The sequence below is a fragment of the Dermacentor silvarum genome, chromosome 10, assembly GCF_013339745.2.
Source record: "Dermacentor silvarum isolate Dsil-2018 chromosome 10, BIME_Dsil_1.4, whole genome shotgun sequence".
NCBI lineage: Eukaryota > Metazoa > Arthropoda > Arachnida > Ixodida > Ixodidae > Dermacentor > Dermacentor silvarum.
Genome location: NC_051163.1, coordinates 10,333,767 through 10,346,234, shown reverse-complemented (window position 1 = coordinate 10,346,234; position 12,468 = coordinate 10,333,767). Strand labels below are relative to the sequence as shown.

At 46.0% G+C, this 12,468-nt stretch overlaps 1 protein-coding gene across 2 annotated transcripts in view; it reads right to left on the bottom strand.

Moving 5' to 3' along the window:
* Nucleotides 1-12,468, bottom strand: part of LOC119466483 (uncharacterized) — a 65,596-nt gene extending 53,128 nt beyond the window's left edge. Inside the window, exon 1 of one of the 2 annotated variants that reach the window (XM_049657837.1) lies at nucleotides 12,061-12,468. In XM_049657837.1, coding sequence (XP_049513794.1) covers nucleotides 12,061-12,103 — 43 coding nt within the window. In that variant the 5' untranslated portion in view covers nucleotides 12,104-12,468. The remainder of the gene's footprint in view (nucleotides 1-12,060) is intronic. The other variant, XM_037726996.2, reaches the window with a different exon arrangement.

Below are 12,468 nucleotides of genomic sequence, written 5' to 3'. Positions count from 1 at the left end.
CTGTATCGACCGAGATATGCATTCACACGTAAGCATATGACGCCATACCCAGTCTCCATTAATGGACACACTATCGCCTACGCAAAGAGCCACCGATTCTTGACTGTAAAAATCGACCGGAATCGTTCCTGGAGCCCTCATTGCACGTACCTGAAGAAAAAAACTCGTCGACTGCCTAGGGTACTCAGATTCATGTGCGGGAAAACATGGAGCACATCTGTATGATCCGTGCTTTAGTTGTACACAGCTCTATTCCGAATATTTCTACACTACAGCCTTCTAGTGTTGCCCAGTACGTACAATTCAAATGTTCGCTCATTCGAGAGCTTACAGGGTCAAGCACTGCGAACATGTTTAGGGCTTTCTCACTGCGCGTCAACACCTGCAACAATCGTCCTCGCCAAAGATCGTCCCATCCAAACAGGTGTTGCTGGGGAATTGTCTCAGGGCGCATATTCGTAATCTTTTCCGCGTCCCCTATCACCACTTGGCGTTCTTGCCCTCGCAGAGACCTCGTGCCACGTTTTCTGAAGTTATAATCATGAATCCAGATTGTATTCCACCAGGCTACACACCATCAGCGAGGCCTTCATTCCCCTTGTGGTGTCACCAACAGTATCAGGTGCACCGAAGTATTCCGGGTGTAAAGAAGCCGAATCACCCAAAAATAGCACTGAAACAGATTATGCTACTATGAATGAATGAGACATACGGGGGGCCGAATACACATCTATGCCGATGGTTCAGTTTCGCCTACCAGCTCTTCAGGTGCCGTTGTCATTCCGGTATGAAAACTACAATCAACTTCAAACTGTCGCATGGGACATCAACGGCGGCAGAGCTTGCTGCCCTGCGTACTGCTGTAAAATACCTCCTGCAAGAGAGACCTCGGAAATGGGTCATCTTTTGCGACTCTAAGGCAGCATTTCAGAGTCTGCATTTTGCCCTAATCACAGGACTCGTGAACAGCTGGCATATTAGATAAGAGAGGACCACCACTGAGCTATCGCTGAAGCGCATGAAATTATATTTCAGTGGCTACCTGTACATACGTGCATCGCTGGTAATGACGTCGCCGACGAAGCCCCCCGGTCTGCCCATCTGGAAGCCCGACCAGTTCCAATCCTCTTATCCAGAACCGACGCGGCGAGGAAGCTTCACATCGTGGCTACAGTTATGACGCACAAATATTGGTCTTCGCCCAACCTCCCGAAGTGTCATCCTTCACAGCCTTGATTCATTCCTGAAGCTACAAGTGCCATCAAAAGTTTCCCGCTCTGAGGCGACAGTATTGCACCGCCTCTGCAGGCTCGAGGCGGCATTTACAAAGCCATACTCGTTCCGCATTGGAATGGGGGATACGCCCATGTGCGACTCTTGTGGAACTACAGAAACGATTGAACATGTCTTATGTCTCTGTCCCCAGTACGACATCGAGCGTGAAGCTCTCCGCACAGCATTCAATCAGTTGGACTGTAGACTATTCTCGGAGAAGATCCTTGGACCATGGCTGTACGCGTCGGTGGCACAAAAAGCCACAAAAGCGTTGTTGCATTACCTCAAGTCGACAGGTCTTGGCGGCTGTATGTAGACTCGGTGGGAACTTTCAAATGTGCGCGAAACTGCCTTCTCTCTTCATCCCTATAACCCCTCTTCCCAGTGCAGGGTATCAACCAGGCGTGCGTCTGGTTAACCTCCTTGCATTTCCTCTATTCTAGTTATATATATATATATATATATATATATATATATATATCTTTCTCTTTCTCTCTCTCTCTCTCATTTCCTAGTGGCATGTAGGCGAGTACTTCCCCCTACGCCAGCAAACCTCTGCTTTCATGTAAAGAGCTCTCTCTCACACAGCAAGATGCTTTTCCCATTCTGTTCGTGCATCGCTTGTCGCGTAGTTTTAGTTTTATGAAAATAGTGTCGGGCCAGCGTGCGTGTGCGCATATCCGTTTCATCGGTTGTCAGATTAGGTAAAGTAGGATGGTGACGATAAACCGCGGGAAGGAGGATGTATACACTTAATAATTAACGCAACAAACACTGACTTCAAACCCAGGGTTATTGAAAAGTCATGGTGAACGTACCGTTTGATAGCGCGAACAGACGAAGGACCAGGCGAGTATAGACAACACACACGGGCGCTGCTGTGTCGCATATCTCCCCTGGTCCTTCATTTATTGCACTGCTAAACGTTCACCATGATCAAAGACCAGTAAGCATAGCAACATTATTCACAGGTATACGAGTAATTTACGAAGCATACGAGTAATAACGAATAATAGGTTGACAAATGGTCCATGAAGTCCGTTGCTTTGTTTGCTTCAATGTGTCTGCCGTATCTTCGTTTGACGCCGTAGTTCAACGTATCACCGTTCAGTGTGATAAGGCATATTATTACCTCGTATTGTGAATATTATTAACCGACACAAGTTTGTGCGAGCACTTATTCACCAGTGCCGGTTATACTTCAAGTTATGAAGTTCTTTGTATTCGATGATGCCGCAGGAAATTCTGTCGCAGCCATCAATAATGAAGCAAGTTTCACCACTTGCCAGCATAGTTGATTCTTCGAGTGGCACATTGTGAGCGTGGCTTAGTAAGACCTTGCAGTTACATCAGTGACAACATTCATGAAGGCACAGGAACGACACGCTCCCGTGTTTGACTTCTGCGAAAGTGAGAAGTGACTATTTTTTACCGTCTTACCGAGCTCGCCACAGAATTGATACAAGCTCTGGTGATATAGTACGGCCAAATCCACACCGAGCGTTGCCCTCGGAACACAAAGTTGTGGCCGAGCAAGTTCAGGACATGCTGCTGCACAAGGCTGTTATTGAAGAGTCATGCAGTCCCGCGGGCGGCATTCGTGATTTTAGTCAAGATGGAAGACTGCTTTTGGAGGTGACGCCATGACCGAAAAATTTGTATATCAGCTGCCTCGGATCGCTCGTCTGAGCACACTGGCATCACAAGATCACCAAAAGTAGCTGTATGACCCCCGCCACGAGCCAGTTTCATTCCATAAATCTGACTTGGTGTGACTGTGGACTACTCAGCGCAGACGCGGCTGATGTTAATGCTGGTCCTTACAAGGTTAGTGAAGTCGCAAAGATGCCGGTCTAGCAACACTCAGCTTGGGCAATTGACGCGCATCAAACTATTTCACTCAGTCCCTCAGTCCTGACTCACCCGACGGGATTCGTCTGCGAAACGGGGCATGTAACGCCACTCTTGCGGCGACAGGAAGAGGAGGAAGACGACGGTGCTTTGGTGTTGAGTGCAGAACCCAGGGATTGCATTTCTGGGTGATCATTCTCATTATATCTGTAAACAAACGCGTCTCATCCGTAACAATACATAAGTCTCATCTCAGCAATCTCGCACAAGCAAAATGACAAACTGAAAAGCCAAATAAATCTAAACAAAGCTAACATAATAAAGTGTAGCGTTGCAGTACGTGTTCACTGATTTCGTGGTCCTTCTTCGCTCTGGTTATCCGCCACCATGCAACTTCACAAACCCGCTCAAATTGCTGCACTTATCAGGGTGAAATCGAGCGATGCAGCATACAGAACTTCTGAAGCTTCCGAGGCCAGGATTTTAACAGACTGCAGGATTGTAACATTTCTAAGCTTGTTCCGAGAAGTAAAGCCGTGATTCTGAAGACCATTATGTTCAGTGTGTACAGGTGTGCCTATGACAGATAACAGGACGCACTTTGTCTACACAAGAACATAAGCGGTCATATATAACGCGTATCCCCAATTAGCTTGGAGATTCCGCCACGATATATAAAAATGCGTGTAATCTTTTTCGTAAGATGGTCCACAGGGGACCGTATCAACTTTGATACGGTCCCCTGTTTCGTATCAAATAACTTTTTACATTAAATATTTTATAACTACAAGACTGTCCTTCATACAAGTATATGTAAGGATGTATTGACGTTTGAACACAATGTTAGGGTACAGTGGACGTTGCACCAGTTTCGTTGAATTTGAGCGTTTAAAATTTTTAGCCAGGCTACATCGCATGACTGAGCGCGTCATGGCACTGTACGGCGTTGTATTATATGGCATCGAGTGGCATCAGATGGTATGGCATGACATAGTACGGATGGCATCTTTTGGTCTGGCGTCGTACTGAATCGTATACGATATGGATACGGTGTGGCGTCGAGTTGATGTGCAGAAATGCACACAACATGCCCGTTAAATACTTGAAAATAAGATCTTATATAACCTACTGGATGCGTAACCGCACGGAACAAAGAGCGCAGAAATTAGGAGACATAAAAAACACGCGGGGGTAATTTTTTTTTTTTACAATAGACATTGTATCAAGCCAGTTGGTGCGTATCAGCTTCAGGTAAGAACTGCGCAGTAAAACGTTGACAAAAAGAAGCAAGGAAATCACAGTCCACGTTTCATTGCACAGTTTTTACGGGAAGTGCTTTTATTCATGTGTTCATTCATTCATCTATGTGTATTTCGTCAGTGCCTACCACCTTTTTAAAAGCGTTGTATTCGTATCCAGCTCTTTCATTTTGACTGCTTTTGCTAGCGATCTAATTTTTCTTTATTTTCTTTCGAGCTAGCTCTACCGGACTTGTTATCATTGGTTAAAAAAGTAAGGCCCCCATGTTTGTGTTTTAGATGTGACTTTATTCCTGTCTAACCCCTCAGTTCCGCGCCGTTTACGTCTCCATTAAAGCAATGAACCAGCTAGCCCGGACCGAAGTTTCGACATATCCTGCGTAATTTGAAGTTTGGTGTTCATATCGCAATGAAGAAAATCAAAACGGAGCACCTTTTTTCTTCTTTTCCACGCTTCGATTCAACCGCACCGCCCGAAGTTCGCCGCGATATCCAGACCTCCTCTGAAGCGTCGTGTTGACGGACGCGACAAGTCAGGTCCCGCACTGTCCTCCGGACCGTGTCATGGACGGTCTCAGTGCGAAGCCCAGCCAGCCGTGGAAGGCCATTAGCCATGTCGCGTGGTGGCTGCAGCCAATCCGCAACCACGCGCGCTCTGGCAGCGAGTTTTACCATGCAGATACAACGTATTACCACGTGCGCGAACTTAATGCTCTCCCGATCACGCTCGGGTATTCCAAGCACGACGCGGCGCCACTTTCCAAGGCGGGGAAAAGCGACGACAGCTAGCGGCATTTGAGTGAACAAAGAATACGTTGGTCTCGGGTGAAAGGACGAGCTGTCTACGCAAGATAAAGCAGAAAAAAAGGCTAGATGTGGGGCGTGTGGGAGAGGGCATAAATAAACTAAGAAGCCACTGGAAATGTTTTTCAAAATGCAACGTCGCACTTCCGCCAACTGTGAGCTCTCCGTGACACGCGCTCTAACGCGCGCGCGTGACTTTTCGTACGAGCAACTTAATGTTCAACTTTTTCCCGCGCTGAGAGATATACAACAGTAGGTAAAGGGTGAAAAGCGACTTGATATCGCTGGGAAAATCGAACGCTAGAGAGACCTGCGGCTGCACGGAGGACGACGAGGTGCCTCTGTGCTCCTGGTGTGAGCTAGTTCCCGGTTTGGTCGTTTGATTTCCCTTAACTTTATTTTTTCACTTTATTTACTCTTGTTTATGAAATTATGACTACTTTATTCAGGTATTTTATTTGACTTATCGTCGGTTTGTTTCGCATTTTGAGATATATTTTTATCATGATACCGCCTGGCACTTGGCTTATCCTCCACGGTGGGTTCGTGCCCCTTTTGAAGGGAATTATCATAACCATAGTCATTAACAACAAATCTGACCCACAAGGCTGTGCATCTACTCTGGCGGGCCTGCTTCTGTAAACACGCTCGTATCTGCACAACGAGACTGCAAACAGTCTCGCTGTGTTTGACCGCACGCAATATTTTGGTGGAGAAAGTGCGCGATCCCCTTCCTCGCCGCGCTATTACGAGACAGAAATTCAGTCAGACAGCTCTTGCGATGCCAGAACAAGTAATTGCTAACAGAATCGATGTCAAGAGAAAGATAGCACCGTCGAGGACAATACAGGATTAGACCAAGTGACGAAACTACAATTCAGATTTATTTCAGCAGATTGCGTGAAATATTTACGAAGTTCGCATACAGTAGGAGGTTCCATGGTTCAAGAACCGTAGGCGGGACTTCCTGTGAGAGTGACGAAGGAAAGTAAAAACAGTATTTTCGATTGCAAGGCGAGCTCGGCCAAAGAGGACTCGACTACAGGAGGACTAGAGTTATTTGAGATCTTTACAGGCGCCTTTGTCCTGCAGTGAACTTATTTGGTTGACTTTAACATTAGTGACGATTAATCTTTCGTTTCTTCCCCGACTGAAGGTGACAGTGAAGTCGAGGTAAAATTTTTAGACATCAAACGTGTACCGTTTTCGGTACGCTCAACACGACCGAGTGGCCGACATCAATCAGGCTAAACAGACGAGCACAGGCTGCTCGTCTTTGCAGCCTCACCTGTTTAATTTCGCACTAGGATGCGAGACTAAACTTCCCGTGACTCGGTTAACGCATTTTGAATAAAGCTGCTGATTGTAGTGAACGCGTTTAGAGACGACAGCTGGTTGGAACTGCAATGCTTTCTGCTTTATAGTCGCTCCCGGCATGTACGTGCGCAGGGAAAGATCCCAGCTGAAACATCCGCTTAGCGGAACGAAGATCGAGGCCGAGCTAACATCTCATAGCGATTGGCTGCAATGTAATTCGTGCTGGTGCGCTCAGGCATTGGCGGCTCTGTGTTCAAGCGTGCCAAAGGGTTAGAACTTAATGTGTTTGAAAGCCGCATTAAATGCCAGAACATGCACAATCCGCACCCGAGGACATCTCCGCGCAGCTCTGAATCAAGTTCAATTTAAAATAAATTCTGCAATTTTTACGTGCGAAAACCCCGATATGACTATGAGGCACGCCATAGCGGAGACTCCGGGTTAATTTTGACCACCTGATGTTATTTAACGTGCACCTAAATCTAAGTAGACGAGCGTTCTTTTTTTTTTTTTTTTGCATTTCGTTCCCATCGAAACGGCCGGGATCGAGCCCGTGACGGTGTGACCTCGAGCGCAGCAGTGCAATGCCAAAGTCATTGGGTTACCGCGGCGTGTCTGATTCAAAACCGCGTTAAATATTTTTAATTGAATTGAATTTACTTTCTTCAAAGCCTTTTAAGTACCATATTAAGACAGAAATTAAAACAGGAGTGCCTGACAGATTCCTTGCCCTCGAATAACAGGCGTAGCAGCACCGCGCATATGAACAGATGACATTTGGTTTGACATTAAATATTAACATACAGATATACTGCATATAGAAAACAAATATCAAAATTAACTTATTTAAATTCTGCGGTTTCACGTATCAAAACCACGCTCTCATTATGAGGCACGCCGTAATGGGGGACTTCGGATTAACTTTGACCGTCTGGGGTTCGTACACCCACTGCACCAAAACAAGTTGACCATCAGCGTGCATATATGTAAAACCAATACAAATAATGACAATGATGAGTACAAACACTACACTGTTACATGCAATAAATAAGTAACAACCTATAAACAAAGGAAACAATCATTAGGATCATCAAGATTCCGTCAATCGGAATGACACGATATAATTTGACGCGACATAATTAACTATGATATGTGTCAGCCTGCGTTTAACCATTATAACAAATTGTTAAGTGATAACTCCTTTATTTCTCTCCTAAAAACAGAGGAGCTGTAAGCGAAATCTACTTTTTCTTTACTTTCATTTACCATCTCAATACACTGCCGTGCCGAAATTTGCGTGCCATAATTTGTTCTAACGACAAGTTTATGATCCTTTGTTTCTCATAGCCAATAATGGGCCGACCGTTTGCAAAGTAATGAGACGTCGCGATGAATTTGGTGTTTTGTGGGGCAAGGGAATGAGACATCGTGTTTTTTTTTCGTAATTTGTAATAATTTATAGCATATTTTATCGGCTCGTATCCCTAGAGAGAGAGAATGGAGGAAGGAGAGGCAGAGAGGTTAACTAGACTTTGTATTTGGAAAACAGGCGAGCTAGCTCGTTCGCTGGTTCATCATACAACCAGAATAGTTGATGTAGAGGTGAATGACTTTTCTGTAATCAGTTTTCCACAACTTGACTTGCTGGTTGTGCCCCATACTAAAGCTCCGTAACAAAGTTTAGAGCAAAAAGTGGTTGTACAGTTGTACATTTAACCACAGTGGAACTATGTGCGTGAATTTGTAAGTGACAGCAACAGTGTGAGCTAAGTCACGGGAGAGGTACTTAACATCTACATTCCATGAGAGTTCTTCGTTAAACGAAACTCCTCAAAACTTTTGATTTTGTACTCTATGAAATATCACATCCTGAAAGGCTCCTCTAAAGTTAACTGCCTTAATTATTGGGCTAAATATTATACAAGTAGTTTTGGTCGCATTAGGCTGAAGTTTATTGCAAGTCAGCCATTGGCTGAACGATACGGTGTATGCCGTATAATGTGTATGCCGCTTCAGTCTTCGTTATAAGTTCAGCTATATTCTCCGATGTTAAATCATTTGTGTCGTCAGCGTACATTATTAGGTAAGGCGAACTTCCTACGTGTGCGATATTATTAATATAGAGCAAAAACAATAACGGGACCAATTGGCACCTTGAGGAACCCCTTGTTCGAGTTCAAGCACTTTCGACGACACCCCTTTTAAGCTATATGAACTGTTTTCTAGTAATTAAAAATGTTTCAGTTACCAAGCCACCAGATTCATACGTATTTAGCTTCTGTAATACATTCTTATATGAACAGAGTCAGAAACTTCTCTGAAATGTAATAATAATCCCAAAGTGAATTTCTTTCTTGCACTCTTGAATTGATATTCCACGCACTGCATGATGAAATTTATATAATGTATAGTACAATGACACGGCGAGTATACGCACAGTTATCAGATCTATTTTCCCCCTTTCCGCAGAATTGAACAAAAAAGTTCTTCCCATATATCGAAATAAAGCGCATCTTCTACATACAGGTTAGGTTCTTTCGCACTTGAAGCTAGTTAATACAGACGCTTTAAAGTTTAATCCCCCCTTCATCCAACTTTATTCCACAAACACTTAAGAGTGACTCACTAACAACCGGTCCTGTAACTTTCATGTTAACATATGTGACTTTTGTTTAATAACTGCAAGCCGATGGAAAAAAGTAGGCTACACAAGAGCTGTTTATACCATACGCAGTGACGTGGCGTTTAGCAAACTTTTCTAAAGTATAAACTAAAAAAAGCTACACTGAATCTGAACTTCGAGCTTAATTTTGGTTAATTAGACCAAAGATCGAATAAACCTGTATTGCCTGGGACCTCTATAATCAGCGTAACATAAACCGCGTTGAAAGAATTCCGACGGGTTGTCCTGTTTGTGTATAGCGAATTTTCCTCTTTCGATTCTCTAACTGAACTAATGAAATCTAATGACATCGCATTCTGCTTGTAATATGCAGAAGAAAAATACGGCCAGAATTTTTTTTTCTAATCACTTAGTAACAAACTCTCACTGCATATATAAAGACAGTAATTACAAGACACACTTTCCACAACAATCAAAATGCGTATAAGCTTCCCATTCCAGAGCTCACGATCAAGTGCAGGCAAATCCCCCGAATTGTAAATATCACCCGCGGAAACGCGGTTGTCATCGCGAGTCTGCCAATCAAACTCGCGACCTGCTACTGAGCAGCGAAGCCCAAAGCCGCTTCCAGAAGACTGAAGGGCAGCACTGTCAGAGATGTCCTTGAGCCATTCGGTCCCACAGTGTAATAATTTAGCACCGCAGGTGATTTAAACTGCACGTGCCTCTATGAAATACGAGCGCTGGCTTGATGTCTGTCGTAAACGGCCTGCTGCTTCGGGGCGTAAAGATCACGGACTTATCTTACAACTCGCATTTTTTTACGCTGTTCCCCTTGGTGTCCTCTACCATAAGCTATAGCGCTGCCAGAGTGAAGAAGAAACCATAAATTTCGTTTTTATCTTACGAAAGCCCATTTTCGGGCGCTGCGCACCGACTGTGCTTGTAACTTTCATGTTAGCATATGTGACTTTTGTTTAATAACTGCAAGCCGATGGAAAAAAGTAGGCTACACAAAAGCTGTTTATACCATACGGTCTGCTTGTGCGGTCGGGCGCTGCGCACCTCGACCGCACAAGCATGAAAGCACGTGACATAGCAAATCGGTGTCGAGAAACACAAAACACGCGCACCGCATTGCTGTTACGATAAGAATGAGTAAAAGCTGAAGGGCTGCAGCTTCGTGATAAACGTGAACGTCGAGTAATAGCATCGGGATGCTCAAGAGCAGCGAGTGAAGGCAATGCAGATTTAACAAGTGGAAGTGAAACGGTGTTTGAATGAAAGGTTTCCATTGTTACACCGAGGAACAATGTCGAGGTGCTAAGCAGCAGAGGCAGGAGCATCGAACGCAGCTGTAAGATTTCAACTCAATGCCGGGACACATTGAATCACTAAGCTGGAGACATTAAATCGCGCGCCGGCCTTCGCAATATACGAAACACAAGCGCGCTTTCATCGTCTTCTGCCGCCAACGCTATGCAAATGCAATTTTCAGGTGCCAACGTCATTTACACATTACGCAAGTCACGTGCAGTACCTTCGCTTTAAAATAAACGTTTGCATTTTGCGATGTGCATAAGCATGCATGCTGACGCTTCAGCCGTGTCACGTAAGGGTGAGGCAAGTGTGACGAGGAGATTACAATGCATGTCCCATTTGAATGCCCGCGAGGAACAGCTGCCCAATAGGTAGATAAACAGTGCCGAACACTATTACAGCTGATTACGTAGTAGCATAATGGTAGCTGACGAAACATTACTACAAAACTACATTTCCAAGGAAAGGTTGGCGACAGCAAATTCCGCCAGGAGAAGGCTTTGAAGCTGAGCTAGTTCCTGCGGACAGAAGTGTTTGTGTCGTAGAGTACTCATAAGTACGCACGATTACAGCCTATCACACAAAAAAGTAGAAGTCAATCATTGTCGGGAATGGGTGCATGGCCTGCCGGCCTCTTGCGATAGGATGTACTCGGGCACAAAAAATACGCAGGGGTACACCTCTTTGCGAAGAATTCGACAAAAGTAACCGTCCTCGAGTCTTACTTTTGCACTGTTCTTAAACCAATTCCAGCTGAGCTGAATTCACCACGACCGAAATATCATGCAGCAATTCGCTTCAAAGACTACAAAGCTCAGAGCACAACACATCTTCAATGGACAGACGGACGTCGAACTTCAGCAGCATACTTTCGAACACAGTGCGCCTCCTCAGAACTCTTCATAAAGGACAGCTGTCACGGATATGCCGATAGCTCGGAGGTCAGTCAACGAAGAACCTAAGCGGAACCTTTTATTTCATGCCATTCACGCCCACGGCATCGCTTTAGGGTTCCGATAGTGAGACGGCGCTCAAAGGAGTCGTTGCGGCATACGGTATCGTCCGCATAATGCCAAGTGCTTCCGCAAACACAAATCCAACACCTCGGTGTAATCTTTCGCTCCGTACAGCCTGACGAGCACGCAAGGAAAGACAACGCGCAGAGCGGGGCTGCACCGCCACAGCACCATGTGCCAGCCTGACACGCTACAAGAAAACCTCGAAGGTTGACATATCCGAGACTGAGCTGTGGAAAGCTGTGCACCTGTTAGCGCTGTTAAAACTAGCTGAAGGAAGTAAACAGACGCTACTCCCGCTCATTGGCCGCAGAGCAGGAACTTCACTTCGTAAAGAGAATTTTGAATATATTTCATGGGGTTCAATGTCCCAAAGAAACACCTGGGCTGCGGTAGACGCAGCTCCTGGAGTTCTTTAACCCGTACATAAGTCTAAGTGCGCCAGCGCTTTCGGACTTCGCCTGTCATCGATGTGTGGAAGCCGGGGCTGGGAATCGAACCCTCAACGACATGCTCTACGAAAGAAAGACATGGCCGCTGAGCCATCGCGGTGGGCGGGTTTACAGAAGCACGAGTCGGTGCAGCCACTACTCACCTTCATCTTTAGGCACGCAGACCACGAACCACATGCCCGCCATGGTCCCGGAGTCTCGTCGAAGTCGTCGGTCGCTGTCACCGTCTCCTCGGGAGCAGCAGCGCAATCCTCCTCCGCGCTCCGCGCCGCGACAAGCGATCGAGTGACGACGCGCCCTTCGTTATCGTCGAGCGCTCGCGGCGCTCGTGTGCCCAAGGCGGGGCTGTACCCGCACGTCCTGTTGCACGCCGGCTGGCTGGGCTCACACCGGCCGCTCCGTGCGCGCCGGGCCGTTCACGCCTGGGGATCTGTCTGACGCCGGTGGAAGCGCGCAGATCACTGACGCGGCCCCCGGCACCACCACCACGCCGCATCAGCCACGCCGCTCATTGCCACTCGACGAAACGTCGGCAAACAAGGTCACGTGTG